The sequence below is a fragment of the Panthera uncia genome, assembly GCF_023721935.1.
Source record: "Panthera uncia isolate 11264 chromosome A1 unlocalized genomic scaffold, Puncia_PCG_1.0 HiC_scaffold_17, whole genome shotgun sequence".
Taxonomy (NCBI): domain Eukaryota; kingdom Metazoa; phylum Chordata; class Mammalia; order Carnivora; family Felidae; genus Panthera; species Panthera uncia.
Genome location: NW_026057577.1, coordinates 62309452 through 62324623, shown reverse-complemented (window position 1 = coordinate 62324623; position 15172 = coordinate 62309452). Strand labels below are relative to the sequence as shown.

Here is a 15172-nt window from a genome sequence, read left to right as displayed (position 1 = left end):
ATACATATAAAAAACTTACGATTCTCTCATCCAGTGGTCTGGGACTGACTGATAAGAAAGTAATCTTGAGGAATCAGACCCTGAAGCATCATAAGTCTCATCATAGCTTTAGAGAGACTGAGTGATCCAGTAACACTAGTGAAGACTGGTTCCTACAAAAAAAAAAAAAAAAAAAAACCCACAATAAAACAAAAAAAAAGCAAACAAACCCCACAAACCTATAAATACTAAGTAGCAGCATGAACGGATAGACCCAGATTAAGGTGAAAAGTTTAAGGTGCCCATTTCTCAAAAAAATAAAGAAGCACTCCCCTGGCTCTAAAGGACTGGCCTTAAAATCGACAAGACCATCATAGTAGAGTATAGATTATACCATGGACCACAGTGGTTTATAGCTTTAATTAGGACTTTATCTATAGGTTTTATGTTCACTGCTGAGGGCAAGGTGATTCCTAAATGCTTCAGATCCCCAAATTACTTAATCCAGTTTTTGAAAGATTACATTGGGTAGGATAAAGGGTCAGTATTTGAAAATAGGAAAAGAAGCTGCTGTAGTCAATCATTTTAAACTCTATATTATCTCTTTACACAGGTGTTTCGTGGAAACGTTGATAACAACACACCCTATGCTAACTCTTTCACACCTCCCATAAAAGCTCAGTATGTAAGACTCTATCCCCAAGTTTGTCGAAGACATTGCACTTTGAGAATGGAACTTCTTGGATGTGAACTATCCGGTGAGTCTCAAATTTTTTTTTTCTGTATTTTCTGTAAAGAAAAAAAAAAACCCACATATTTGTATGTAGTCTGTTACTAATTTTCTATTTTTCAACACTCATGAACATTCATTTTTGCTACAAAATGTCTAGATGTCATTTAGAAACAGCGTGTGTGTGTGTGTGTGTGTGTGTGTGTGCGCGCGCGCATGTAGCATCAACAAGTTCTAGCGCGCGCGCATGTAGCATCAACAAGTTCTAAAACTTGCTACAAAATGAAATTAATGTAGAAGGAGCAGTGTATTTCTTTGGTGGAAGAAAGTACAACAATTCTCACTGGAAACTTTTGTCAAATTTAAATGTGTCCTGTGTTTAGTAGTAACTATGATTTATGTTTTGTGATGAAAGTTCAGTATAAACTGGAATCTGCCTGACCTCATAAATTGCAGTTATGCTTAGGCTCTATGGCATAGAAAAGTAAGCTTTATCTTTGTCCATCCACCATAAGAACTTGGTTTTATTTTGTTTTGTTTAGGTTTTATGAAACATGTAAATTTATCATTCCTCCCAGGGAGATAATACTTCACAAATAAGATAGCTACTATAAATTCATTCTTTATCATTCTTATCTAGCAACCTGCTTATTGTACAAACAGTGATTTTCCAGCTCAAAGATAAATCTATCAAAGGACTCAGAGTTAAATAATTCTTGTCTTCCAGGAGCATCAGTACTAGATACAAAGATGAAGACTTAATGTGTAGATCTCACAGTGGTCCCATTTCAATATAGCTAGATTCTGAGCTAAACAGAAAACCTTGTCTAGGCATATCACTGTGCTGTATTTTGGGTAGTTGTTCTTTGTATTTCTAGCATCAACATTTAAAAATGACCTTTGCCACTATGGCCTGAGATTATTTTGTTCAAACAACTGTTTTGTAGAAAGCCAAATCAAAAATTCACATTTGCCCTACTTTTTAGCATGAAAGACTTTATCAAACTTACAATAATGCCACTAAGTCAAAAATAGGAGGATACATCTTTCCAAATGGACAACTGAGAGCTTTTTATTCATTTCAAAAGGTTGAATGGACGTTAAAACATATGCTTTATATCTGTTTCCCTTCTTAGGTTTGTTTGTGATATGGAGAAAAGGAATGATTTTTTTAAGCAAATAAAAGTTATTATTAAAAACAGCCAAACTTTAACTGAACCGACTACACTTAAAGGAATTAGAGACATTTGGCTGGATGAGTGAATCTATTTTAAGAATTACATTTTCATACTATATATGGATGTCCCTTATAAAGCAACCAACATACGGTTTTAGTTCTATTAATTATCCTAACAGTGATGTTTTCTTTATTTTGGTAATTCAAACCAGCTTATTGACTGCCAGAAATCTCAACAGAATAATTGCTGTGTAGTGTTTACATTACATGTCACTCTATCATCACAAGCCAATGTCATCCCTAAGTCATTCATCATAAAGCAATCAAGAAGAAGCCAAGCCCCATGGTTTTTAGTTGTTTAACAATCACCTTCCCCAATTTTCCAGTCTCTTGATTCATGAGGGTCAGTGTCTCTTAGATGGCACAGTTAAACCCCCAACGTATGAATATATGTGACTTTCAGTTTTTATAGGAGTCTACACCTGACGCGTTACAGACTTTATGTTCTTAAAAAGAAGCCAAACTCCGTCTCCCAACCCCACAAATTGATTTCAAACTTGCAAGCGGAGGATACTATCTTTCAATGGATGCTTTTAAAAGCTAGGGCACTTCACTATAGAGATAATCAATGTCTTTGTTAATGCTTCATTTTGTTCAGGTGCCATCCATTCTGGTCAAAGTGTTAATTAATCTATATATGTGAAATCATGTGGATGAGAAGGAAATTTTGTAGTGTGAGGCAAATTGGCAGGGAGGTTAGCTCTAACACTTGGAAATAAACAGTAATATAATGGGCCAAACTATTTGCCACAATCCACTGCAACACTGTAAAGCACAAGGCTTCCTTTTTGTACCCAATAAACTGTTAGGAGATCTCTCAGCTTGCCTAGAAGATCAATAGTTAATCTTTTCCCAGACACTTGAAAAAGAAAATCCTCTAAATTCTCTGAAAGAGATATGATTTAAGATGGTTAGAATGAAATGAATCATGACTATAATTAGAAGAGGAACTCATTCATTCATTCATCCATTCTTTGAACAAATTATTCAGCACTTACTCTGGGCTAGATACTAGACAACAGAGTAGATACAAAATGAATTCTATGACTAAGCAGAAATGACCAGAGTAAAAGCATCCCTTTTCCATCTGAGACTTTAAATATTATATCACAAAATGAGAAAAACAACTACCTTCCCTTTCCCCTTGTATCTTTCTGTAAGCCAAGAGTTTTACGAAGATTCTAGTATCAGATCAGAGTGGCTGTGGGGGAGTTGGTGGTCATAATAAAAAAGTCAGAAATCTGTAATGCAGGCAAGGCATGGTACCCTCAAATGGCCTGAAGACAAATGGCTTGTCATTAAGACTTTGGAACTTTCTAGAATCTTTGAGATTTGTCATGAAATTTTTCTCCTCCAAAACTAATATTTAGAATTTGGAGCTATTTTTATCCTGAGACTTAGGGTCTAGATCTGTTACACCTAAAACCCAACAAGACTTGTGTTAGGCACACAAGTGGCTAATTCTTCATGTGAGTTTTTGCCACATTTGCATGGGAAAGGCATTTCTTAGAAGGTGGAGGTGAAGGCAAACATGAGGGAGCCTCAAGAAGGAAGTGATCTAGGTTGAGTAGAGCAGAAAGCAATGGGTTGTAGTTAAGAATTATTTATCAGTGAGGAGTGCTAAGCCCCCTCTCTTAAAGCCTTAGACTTAAAATGGCCTAGTTTCGGGAAATGCAACCAATCCTGGTCCATTATTTAGTACTCACTGCTGTGCTGATTTGGGGACTTAACATTGTTACCTGTTGGAATTAGCTTTAGGGAAATAATAAAAACAGCTAACATTTACTGAATGTTAGCTATATGCCTACGGTTTCTAACTACTTTATATTTATTAACTAATTTCTTAGAACACTTTTTGAGGTAGTTTCTATGTTACTACCATTTTACAGATGAAAAAACTAAGTCATAAAGTAGTTAAATAATAGGTAAAAAAGGCCATACAGAGAGCAAGTGGGGAAGCAGTAGATTACACGGAGATGGAGGCCTTGATTAGAGAAGTCCTCTTTTTTATCTTGGCTTTCTTGAAGATCAAACTTATGTGTTTCTCGGTCAGAATGTTATAATTATACATATGGAATATTTGCTAATATGATAAGAGAATCGTGCTTCCTATTATGAGCTTTGTGAATGGAATTTTGTCACAGTTGCAATTCAAGATTGGGAAATGGTGTGTACATTTCCTTGAGAAATTGTGTGTGTGTGTGTGTGCACACACACACAATTTCCTAGTAACAGACAAACCCAAATTTTACACCATGTCATACCTGAAGATATATGTGCCAGATCTGAAAATCTTTCAAAAATATCCAAAACTAGAGGTTATTGAGTATGACCAAAATGTCAGTTTTTATAATAAGACTTGTTCAGGAATGATTTTTGCTAGAATCAGCTTATTTTCTTCTGTTATCTATTACTTTAAATTCTATACTTGCACAGTGCCTGACACATGGTATACATTGAGTAAATATAAGCTTCCTCAACATCCAGAAGAAGCCATGTTGGTGCTATAGGAATCAGTGACAAAGATTAACAGACATTTCTTAGAAAACAAAATACTGTCCAGTTTGAAATATACCTTTAGAGCAGTTTGTGAAAATGACTTTGTACTGAGGGAATTTTCATTTGCAGCATTATGGAAACAAATAAAAGAAAACCAAATATATTTTGTGAGAAAATATTCTTTTTTAAAGGTACAATGAAACTGTTGAAAACACGGGAATAGTCATGAGGCTATCAGTAATGAGACAGGAAAAGGCATTTCAGCCTTGTTTTCATTTTGCAAAATCATCTATCACCGAAAAGCAGTTTGAATTGTCTGTCTTGTTTTCAATTTTTCCAAAATATATTCCGACAAAATAGTCTGAATTGGCTATCTTGTGTTTTGATTTTTTTTCCAGATTTAGTTCTGATTATAGCCTTTTTTGGATTTAGATGCTTTCTCTTTGGGGAAATGAATAGCATTAAGCTCAATCTTCTCTTGCCTCTGCAAAATGAATGTAGAAAACTTGCAGGGTCATCCATTATTTTTCTCATGGAGACCTTCTCATTTTCTTTCAGGCTGTTCAGAGCCTCTGGGGATGAAATCAGGACACATACAAGACTATCAGATCACCGCCTCCAGCATCTTCAGGACTCTCAACATGGACATGTTCACCTGGGAACCAAGGAAAGCTCGGCTGGACAAACAGGGCAAAGTGAATGCCTGGACCTCTGGCCACAATGACCAGTCGCAATGGTTACAGGTAATATTTTCCAAAAACCGTTTCAACCAGCCACTGCTCCTCTTCCTAAGATTTCCTGTTGGTGGCATGAATGTTGGAGTCCTTGCCTTCATTCTAATTTACGTGTGCCTTCCTCTTTGGCTTACCTAAAATTGGTAAAACAGAAATTCCTTAGAAGCCATATTGTGGTGCTCTTTTTGCTGTGATGTTGATTTATAGATGCAGCAGATTGGACCAGATCACAATATGGATAGGTCAATTCAATCGATTATGAGAGCATTTGCATTTTAACTCTCCTCTAGTCTAATGCTTCCTGTCAGTATGGGTTTGAAAGTGTCACAGCAGGATGGCAGACCACCTTGAAATCATGCTATTGACCTGCAGATTGTTCCCACAGAATCATGACTCCTGGCCTATTAGCTCTTTACCTGTGGTTGCTAAGCAATGGAGCAATTTGATTACATTCTGATAAGAGAGCTTGCTTATAGCAGGGAAGCATAGATGCTGCAGTCTGTTTATCATTTGCAAATGAAGTGCAGTTATAGTCAGTGCTTTTTAAAAACAATCTTCTTGAAATGCATTTATCGGGGAGTACTTTTAAGTAGGCACAAATTTGTTAATGTCTTCTGTGGCAAAGAAAAGTAAGACAGCTTAATTCCATAATGAGGTCATTTTATTTCAAAGATAAGAGTTCTATTCTTATTGATTTTTATGCTGTATCCATGAGTTTCAAAACTGTGGTAATTCATTGCGTTTTTGAAAATCACAAAAACAATTATAATAGCACTAAATGTCACTCCTCGTGGAACCAGATTTGCCACACCTGAGTCTGTTCTAAGTCATCTGGAATATCCAATAGAATCTTTTCTGTAGAAATAGTCACTTTTCTCTTTATTTCCCTCTAATATTCTATCTGGATATTTATTGATCTGGAACTTTGTTGAGCTCTTTCATTAGCTACTATGTATTAAGGATAATAATGTGTGTTTTTCTCCTTTTAATGCTTTATGAGCTTTTTGAAGGTAGATGTATGTGTAGACACACACACACACACACACACACACACACACTATATTTCCCTTCTCACCATCCCCACTGCCAGCTCCCTGATCTAGGCTATCACCACCTCACCTGGGTTTTGCAGAAGCCTCCTCACCAGAGTTTGGTATCAACTCTCTAAAAATCTCAAATTGTAACCAGTGTGATTTTTTTTCATAAAATGAGAATATGATTCTCTTACCCTCTTTCTAAAACCCTTCAGTTGCTCCCCATCAGCCTTGGAATAAAGTGCGGATTTCTTAGTATAGCCTGGAAGTCTTCACATGATTTGGTCCCATTTCATCCCTGACCACACTCTTCTAAATTTGTTTCAGTTTCTCAAACCAAATGTTCTCTCTTCCAATTCCTTTATATGTGTCTTCTTCCTAGGGGAAAGTAATGGAAAGAACGTCTCTATCCTTAGAATTCCCTGCCTTGTGTGGCTTATATCTTTCAGCTGCAGTTTGGATGCACTTTCCTCTGGCAAGGCTTTGCTACTACAAGCTCCATCCCATCCCATATCTGGCTTAGGCTCTCTCCTGAATACTGCTGTGTCCTTAGTAATTCTCTCACTGTTCATTATCACACTACATTGGAAATTGGGTTTTCATATTAGATTGTTTGCTCTAGGAGGGATGCAACAACATTTGTCTTCTTTGACTTTCTCAACTAGTTGTCCAGTACCAAACTGAATACCTGTTGCAACACCTGATACCTGACAGGTATTCAATAAATATTTGCTGAATGAATGAATAAATGGATAAGTGAATAGTTCAAAGTATAATTCAATTTATTGATTTGGACCTACACAGCATATAATGTTGGTCCCCAACTGGTAAGATACTCAAATTGTAAAATAATATTTGAAAAAAAATCTAAAATTTTATGTTAAAGATCTAGTCTTTATAATATAGGAAATAAATTTTCATAATACATGGACTTTAAGACATTTTCAAGTTCTTGAAGAAACCATGGAAAAACTTTCTTCCAATGGCAAATTAAACTGGTTCTTTGTTGCTGTATAATATTTTTAACTGGATTTAGCTAATATTATCTTAAGTCATAATGCCATGTGGAATAGGATAAAATATTTTATACCTCCTAAGTAGCTCAGACAAGCTAGTAGATTCTAGAAATATCCACATGAAAGGATTGCCAATGGCAAATTTCTTTAGAAAGATAAAATAAAACATTTTTTTACATGGATCAGGGTGTAATCTTCAATCTGAACCTCAATCCATCACTTTTTTAAGATGGCTTTCCAACTGTCTTCTTAAAGTCACTTGCATGCTGAAATTGATTCATTCTGTTGGTGACAGATTTTCTGTCAATTCAAGGACCACTTCTTCCAGTATATGTGTATTTTTTTTTTGTTGTGTCAAAACATATGCAAAAGTCTCCAAGGTAAGGTAAATTGACATCTTTTCTTATATTTATTTTTTTCTTTTTTGACATCACGCAAGGAAATGCTTCAGAATTGTGTCTATTTTTAGTGTTTTCTCCTCAAGAGAATATAATCTGTTCAACTGTACCTTGTTATGCTTGTTAGTGTGTTTGTTGAAGATGAGATTAACACTTTTATAGATAATGTATAGGGTGATTTTGTTTTTGAATTATTGATATACTCAGTTTTTGTTGAGACTTCTGAATCTATAAGTTTTAGCTGTGATTTTAACCAAGATGCATCAGTTCTGAGAAATAGCTCTTCAAAAGAAAGACCATGTCTGTCATTTAAATTCCCTACTTTCATTATTCATCTTCTGCTAATTGACTTTTTAAGAAATTTCTTTTATGCATCAACTATGCATATAACCCTTTAATTATGAGAGCTTTACTTTGGTTTAATAGATTTTTATAAAACCTATTCAGATAATATGGGGAAATACAATTATTGTAAATAAAATCCCAAAAACATCTTTTTGCCCAGTCATTGTGCATTTTAAGGGATTCTTATGTATTCTTTTAAAGAATTCTTATGTATTCAAATATCACTTTAACGTTTTATTCTGATTATTACTCTAAGGTTTCTTCCAGTCTCTCCTAGAAGGTCAAAATCTTAGCAGTTTCTCGAGCAAATATTCTTGTGTTATTTTTTTTAGAAGTGATCGTACCTGATTAATGTCTTTGAGCTACTGTTAATCATGAAATCATTATGCTATTCCTATAAAAACATGGCAAAAATGTGTTAAGTCCACAGGCAGTCTTAAATGAGAGACATTTCTCAGACCTCTGAAAGAAATGTTCTATCACTTTGATGTGTTTGATGTTCTCTAAAACTTTGAGCAAGAAACCCTACAGTGTGTTTTCCAAAAGCCTCTGAAGGTTAAATTATAGTTTCTGTCTTTCAGAAAATCTTACCTACACCTAAATTAAAAGCTTTTAAACCAATCATTACTGACTCATAGTTGGACATTCTTTTTTTTTTTTTTTTTTTTTTAGGTTTATTATTTAGAATGATAGAGGATGTATGCATGCAGGGGAGAGGCAGAGAGAAAGGGAGAGGCTCTGAGCTGTCAGCCTGATGCAGGGCTTGATCCCACAAACCATGAGTTCATGACCTGAGCCAAAATCAAGTCAGGCACTTAACCGACTGATCCACCCAGCTGCCCCAAGTTTTGGACATTCTTCATATGTGGTTGAAGTAGATTTTAATCCCCTTTATAAAAATTAAATGACATTTAACTCACTGAGATCATTTAAGATCAGATGATTACTTTCTATGGTTAGTTTCTAAACAAACGACCCAGAAATTTTGTCATATTTTAAGGTGGATTAAATCAGACAAATGACAGAACAGAGGAAGCACATAGTAGGTCCCCCAAAATGGATATCTCCCTTTTTTCTTTCTGGTGATTTGTATAATCTCAGGAGAATGTAATCTGATGCCAGCAATCATAACTAAGAATGAACATATGTATCTATATTCTTTGCCTCTTCTAGAGGGATTTTCCAATAAATCTATGAAATGTAAAGTAATATATTACTAGGTAAGTTGTAAACTGTGAGCAGTGTTAATGAATTATATACATTTGCATTTGCAAACAAAATATTCACATTTTTACCCAGGTAGAGTCAGATTTTTCAGCTCTATACCTGGGAGTAGTAATAACAATATTAACAGCTTTAAATGAACATTATATCATTTGGCAATATTCTCTGCTGAAGTCATATTCTTACTAGAATGTTTATGTGTCTTTGTGGCCATTTTCAGTGGCTTTTCAACAGATTGAGTAAATTCCCTTCTTATTTATGCTCAGATTATACAAACTGATTAAAATTCAGCATGAAATTGAGAATTTAATAACATTCTAACAGGGGTAGAAGCATTACTGATGATAATTTTATAAATTGTGATGAAATATTTTCATCTAGTACATGCAGCTGTACAAGGAGCACTCTAAAAATTAACTTGGATTGATTAAAAACATTTTTTAAAATAAGACATTCTAAATTCTCTTACAGTGAGTATACCATGTACGAATTCATTGCCTTATTGGTGGTGACTATGGAACTGGATAAGTTACCATCTATAACTGAATCTGCTAAAAAGTTTTTCAGATTTCATAGAGGGTAGCCTAATATAAATGACTATCAGGAAGGAAAATGTCACCAGATCACCTAGGAAATGACCTTTTGGTCTATTTCACAAGACATTTGCTAATTTAAGGTAGTCTGCATAGTATTTCAACCAAATTAGTAGAATTAATAGAGTTGTTAGCCTGCACATTTTAGTGTTGACCTTTGTCAAAATTGCAGCTAACCCTCCACAGCTTTATTTCAATACTAATTATGTGGAAATATGTCAGGAAGCAATTGAATTTAAGTTTTCAAGTTAAATAAAACTTATTTAATTTAGTCTGTTTCAGATTTTTAAAGGGGTTTTCTAGCCATAAAATGCATCACTTCTTTACAGCCATTAACTTCTCTTGCCCTCTGGACAATTTATTTACAGAAAAGTTGAAGGGAAATTTTCCAAGGACCTGTAGGCCACTGGAAAACATTTGGCAATGTGAAGAAATATTCTGATTTCCATTTCACTATTCCACAATTTCATTTATAGTGAGCAATAAGCCCACATAAAGGGTTCAGTTATAAAGCATATCTAAAAGAAATCAAGTAATGGCCCAGTTTATGTACTATTGTGAACCAGCTTCCATCCTTCATAACATAACATATCTGGGAGTACATGAAATGAGTCAAAGGATGTCCATATGTGCTTGGAGCATAAATCATTTTTCTTTTTTCTTTTTTTTTTTTTTACAATATCAAAAGGAATCTCTACCCTCCAATTAGAAAAAAAATTGTAATTAGCAAAACAAAATTGAGTAGGATATTGACGTAGCAAACACTTGGAAGGCAAAGAGAAATGCAACCAGAACTGATGAAGTACAGAGTGCATAGTGTAAAGTCCAAAAATCTGGTTTTGTGGGCTGATAAATCATGTCAGTGTTCTAGAACTCATTTCCTCTTGTTCATCTAAAATGTGGATATTATAGGGATGCCTGGATGTCTCGGTCAGAAGCACATCCAACTCTTGATCTCAGGGTTGTAGATTTGAGCCCCACATTGGAGGTAGAGATTAATTTAAAAAATAATAGAATAAAATGTGGATGTTAGAAAAAAGATACCACCCAGGCAACCTTTCCCTTCTAAAAAGGGAAAGGGACTCTTGGATGACTGAGTATCTTAAATAATGGTTGACCAAGTCCAAAGTAATCAGAAAATTATCAGGACCACGAGCTAATTTCTGACGAAGTTAACAAAAAGACATCATATGATTGACTTAGTGTTGCAGATATAACCATCTACCTTAAAGTTACTCTTTTAAAAAGTTAACTTTGGGGGCACCTGGGTGGCTCAGTAGGTTAAGCATCTGACTCTTGATTTTGGCTTAGGTCATGATCTCATGGTTTGTGGGTTCTCAAGGGTTAGAGCCTCACATGAGACTCCTCGCTGACAGTGGGGAGCCTGGTTGGGATTCTCTCTCCCTCTCTCCCTCTCAGTCCCTCCCCTGTTCACGTGCATGTGTGTGTGCACACACACTCTCTCTCTCTCAGAATAAATAAATAAATAAATATATAAACTTCTTAAAAAACTAAAAAGTCAAATTTTATATTACGCATAGTATATTTACTTGATACCTAAAATAGTTCTCCTACCTTTCCACCTGTTCTAAATTTGAGTCATTTCTATGGGTTAGTGTACATCTCTCTATTAACAGTTAAAAGATAAGAATCCCCTAAGACAAAGCAATGAGACATATTAAGCCATTATGAAGCACTAATACACTAGCAATGAATATAGCAAATCATGAAAAATGTACAAAGCAGTAGATTAAGTGCAATGTACAGTTTTGGAAAGCAAGCGTCGATGGTACATAGAAATTGGATGAAGGCTTTGTGGTTTCAGAGGTTATTTTAAATGACTTCATAATTTAGAAATTCACATAAATATTTTTGAAACACCTACTATAGCAAAACACAATGCCAGGTGCAAGGAACTGAAAGATATGTTCAGCACTGTGTCTGCCTGCATGTATGACAACTGACACCCTAATTTTCATGATTCAACATTCCGGAACCAATAAATAAAAATGGGGGAAATTGGATGCTTCAGCTTAGAACTATTTGAGACCTTTGAAAAAGTGAACAGCAGGACTTAGAATTGTGTGTGCATAACAGGCCCATTCATGTTTTTATGATAATAAGGATTAAGTGACTTCTGGTTCCTTTGCGTGCAAATGAATTTTAATTTTTGACATACTCGTTATCTTTTATTAACGAGATATAGTTTTAATGATGGTAACCATCCTCCTCTAAAAATATGAGCTGAAGATATGCCAGTTAGTGAGACTTAGAACCCGGGAATACTGATTCAAGTAAGGTGAGCATTTGTGAGGGCTTACATATAAGATGGGAATCTCCTTTAATTGGTGATCTTGTTTTGCCTTTAAAGGAACCCTCTCAGTGACTAAGTTATGTCTCTTTTCTAATGAGGCCACAGAGTGTCTGAGAGGCTTGCTGAAGATTGCAGGGCCAGTCAGCAATAGAAGAGGAACTTGAAATACACCAGGAAGCTTATGTGCTAATTTTTACTAAATATTTTATAGACTATTCAGTGAGTGAGGTGACTCCTTTTACCAGGGGATATTTGTTGCATCACGATGCCCTTTCAGAGCCCAGTGCTCACCAGCATTGCCATAGCCACTTATCTTGTCTTGAAGAAGAGATGCTGGTATTTCTGTGGATCTAGCTTGCCTTTTAAATTTGTGGTTCCACATTGTAAAAATTTTATGCCCCTTAACAGTGATCATTAAATACACACACACACACACACACACACTCCCACACACACACAAACACAGGCACACGTTACATATTTTAAAAATGTAATTCTTCAATTTGTTTGGTTTAAGATAAAACTGATTGGAAATAATATGGAAATTCTAGGTTTTCCTACAACTCAATGGCATGTCTGTGTACACAACCTACGGTTTAGAGAATGCTGTGCGTTCAACACTCTTGGTCACAATTAAACTCACCTGGTCCAGTTGCTTTGGTTTATCCTAAAGACCTTTGTAATTTTTCCTCACAGCCAGTGGTGCTATGATGAGTAAGTCATTCAATGTTCATTTACATTTATGATTAAGGTCTCTCATTTATGAAGTATTTATCTGCTAGCTAATGTCAACATAAAATAAATGTATTTATACTAAATATCACATTCATTTTCTCTCTCACTATTGAACTAGCATTTCTGTGGGGAAAACATGCCTCTGTGAAGTGACTTTTACATCTCTAATGTCTTTGTGTCGTGCTACTATTATCGTTTACTGGCGGAGTATGTCTCCTAAAGAGTGTAGGTGCACCTAACCATGCCTGTTCCTGTATTAACCTTTGGTTAGAATCTTCTCTAAAATTTGTTAAGATGTGCATACAGACACATCTGCCCATAGCTTCCAATTAATCACCTTCTGGAATTAGTATGTACTTCTGATAAAAATAGATATGTTTTCAGGCAGTTCTACGAGAATTTAGTTCTCCTGACTACAGACTCAGAGTTTCCAAAAGGTTCTTTCTTCCGCAGTGAGATTATCAACTGATAAAATTAGGATAACATATATCACTCTTTCATCCTAAACATGCAGTCCTCTAAAACAAATTAAGTTTCTTTTCTCCCCAAATGATAAATTTTATGAACATTTCCCAAAGTGTACCCTGCAAAACACTCCTTCCATAAGTTCTTAAAAAAAAGATTCTGAGCCAAAATATATTTAGTAAAGCCTATATCCTCTTCTCTGTTCTTACTGATTCAGATGCATATTAACATAGGATCCTTAAGAATACAATAAGAAAGAGATTTGTTTTATTTGGAGATTTTTAAACTTATTTGATTACTGAATGCTTTTCAAAAATAACTACCTTAACATCTCTAGGAACCACTATAGAATATATTCTGTACTAATTAAATTGCATTTCTGTTTACAAAGGGCTTTTCTAACAATTTTCACTGTATCCTTATAATAATCCGGGTACATATGATTACTTGTATAAAGAATTTATCTCAAGACATGAAAAAAATATATGAGAGGTTATATGACTTAACCCTATAAATGTCAGAACTTGACCCAAAAATCCAGTTTCTCTATTTTTCATTGAGTGCCATACTTCATGTCTATTTGCATTTGACATCATATAGAATGAAGTCTAACCTTAGCAGCCTTTCTTTCATGATTTTTTTTTCACTACAGCCAAATATATGCAAAATATGTGTATTCGGAAATAGGGTTTCCAATTCACTGCATTCTTCTATTTTTGTGATAGGCCTACTCAATATCACAATTTCATCAATTCTATGTCCATAACTATACAAGCCATGCATTTAAAATTGCCTAAATGAATTCAAAGCATTATTTTCACTTTCTTTTCAGAAAAAAAAAATGTTTCCCATAAGCTAAAGTTAGCCTAGATGTACCTGGAGAATAGTTGACCCATGTCATGAGTAAAATGGACTCTACATTGGCCACTCAAAGCAAGGAAAGTAACATATGAACATTTTGATTATTAAGAAATATCTCGCATGAGCTAAAGAGCTTAGATAGAGAAGTTTGCAACAGTACACAAATATCTAACACTGGTAAAAAATTTTTCCCTCATTTGTTGAAAAGTGTATTTGATAATTTTTTAAAACTCTATTTTCCCCTCACTTAAAGTAACAGAGGATCATCACTGAAACTTATCTTTAAATATACAATCTGTGAAATTCATCCTTCGGCAAATGTTCATACATTTTGGCTTTGCCTTATTTACGTTCACGGAGTAAAGTTCTCTTTCTTCGTTGCAATAAGAGAGGCTTTTATAACTGATGTGCATTCAATTTTAATGTAGAATTCATATCAGAATAGTCCCTGTTTTGTAGTTAAAATGGGACACTAAACATGAGCAATAGACATTCTGTAGCATTCACCACGGCTGAACAATGGGAACTTGGAACTATGGAAGCATCATTATTTTACAAATATGTTCCTTGCAGAATTTCCTCATTTAAGAGGTCAGGTTATAGTCTCTTTGAATAATATAACTGCTGTTGTTCCATAAATCTTCTCTTCTACATGCTCAGTGGCTTTTGATAAAGAAAAATATAAAGGAAACAGGTGTGTGTGTGTGTGTGTGTGTGTGTGTGCATATATGTTCAATAGATTCATTTGCCAATTTGCACTATTTTCTTTATACTGCTAAAAACAGATAAAAAGAATTTCATCTAGGTTAGCCAATAAAAGAGAAAGAAACCAAGAGACATTTACCTGTAATCATTATTAATTAGTATCTACTTATATGAAACCTTATTCTATAGTTTTAAAATAAAAAAAATATAATTTTATAGATTCGTTCAAAATTGTACTAATTATCATTGTAGAATTATATAAAATTATTATTACCATTTTCTATGCAACATAATTAGCAAAAC

At 34.6% G+C, this 15172-nt stretch overlaps 1 protein-coding gene across 1 annotated transcript in view; it reads left to right on the top strand.

Moving 5' to 3' along the window:
* The window catches only part of EDIL3 (EGF like repeats and discoidin domains 3), a 283403-nt gene that overhangs the window by 179524 nt on the left and 88707 nt on the right, over positions 1–15172 (top strand). Inside the window, exons 8-9 of the mRNA XM_049648892.1 lie at positions 593–737; positions 5004–5188. Of these exons, the coding sequence (XP_049504849.1) occupies positions 593–737; positions 5004–5188 (330 nt within the window). The remainder of the gene's footprint in view (positions 1–592; positions 738–5003; positions 5189–15172) is intronic.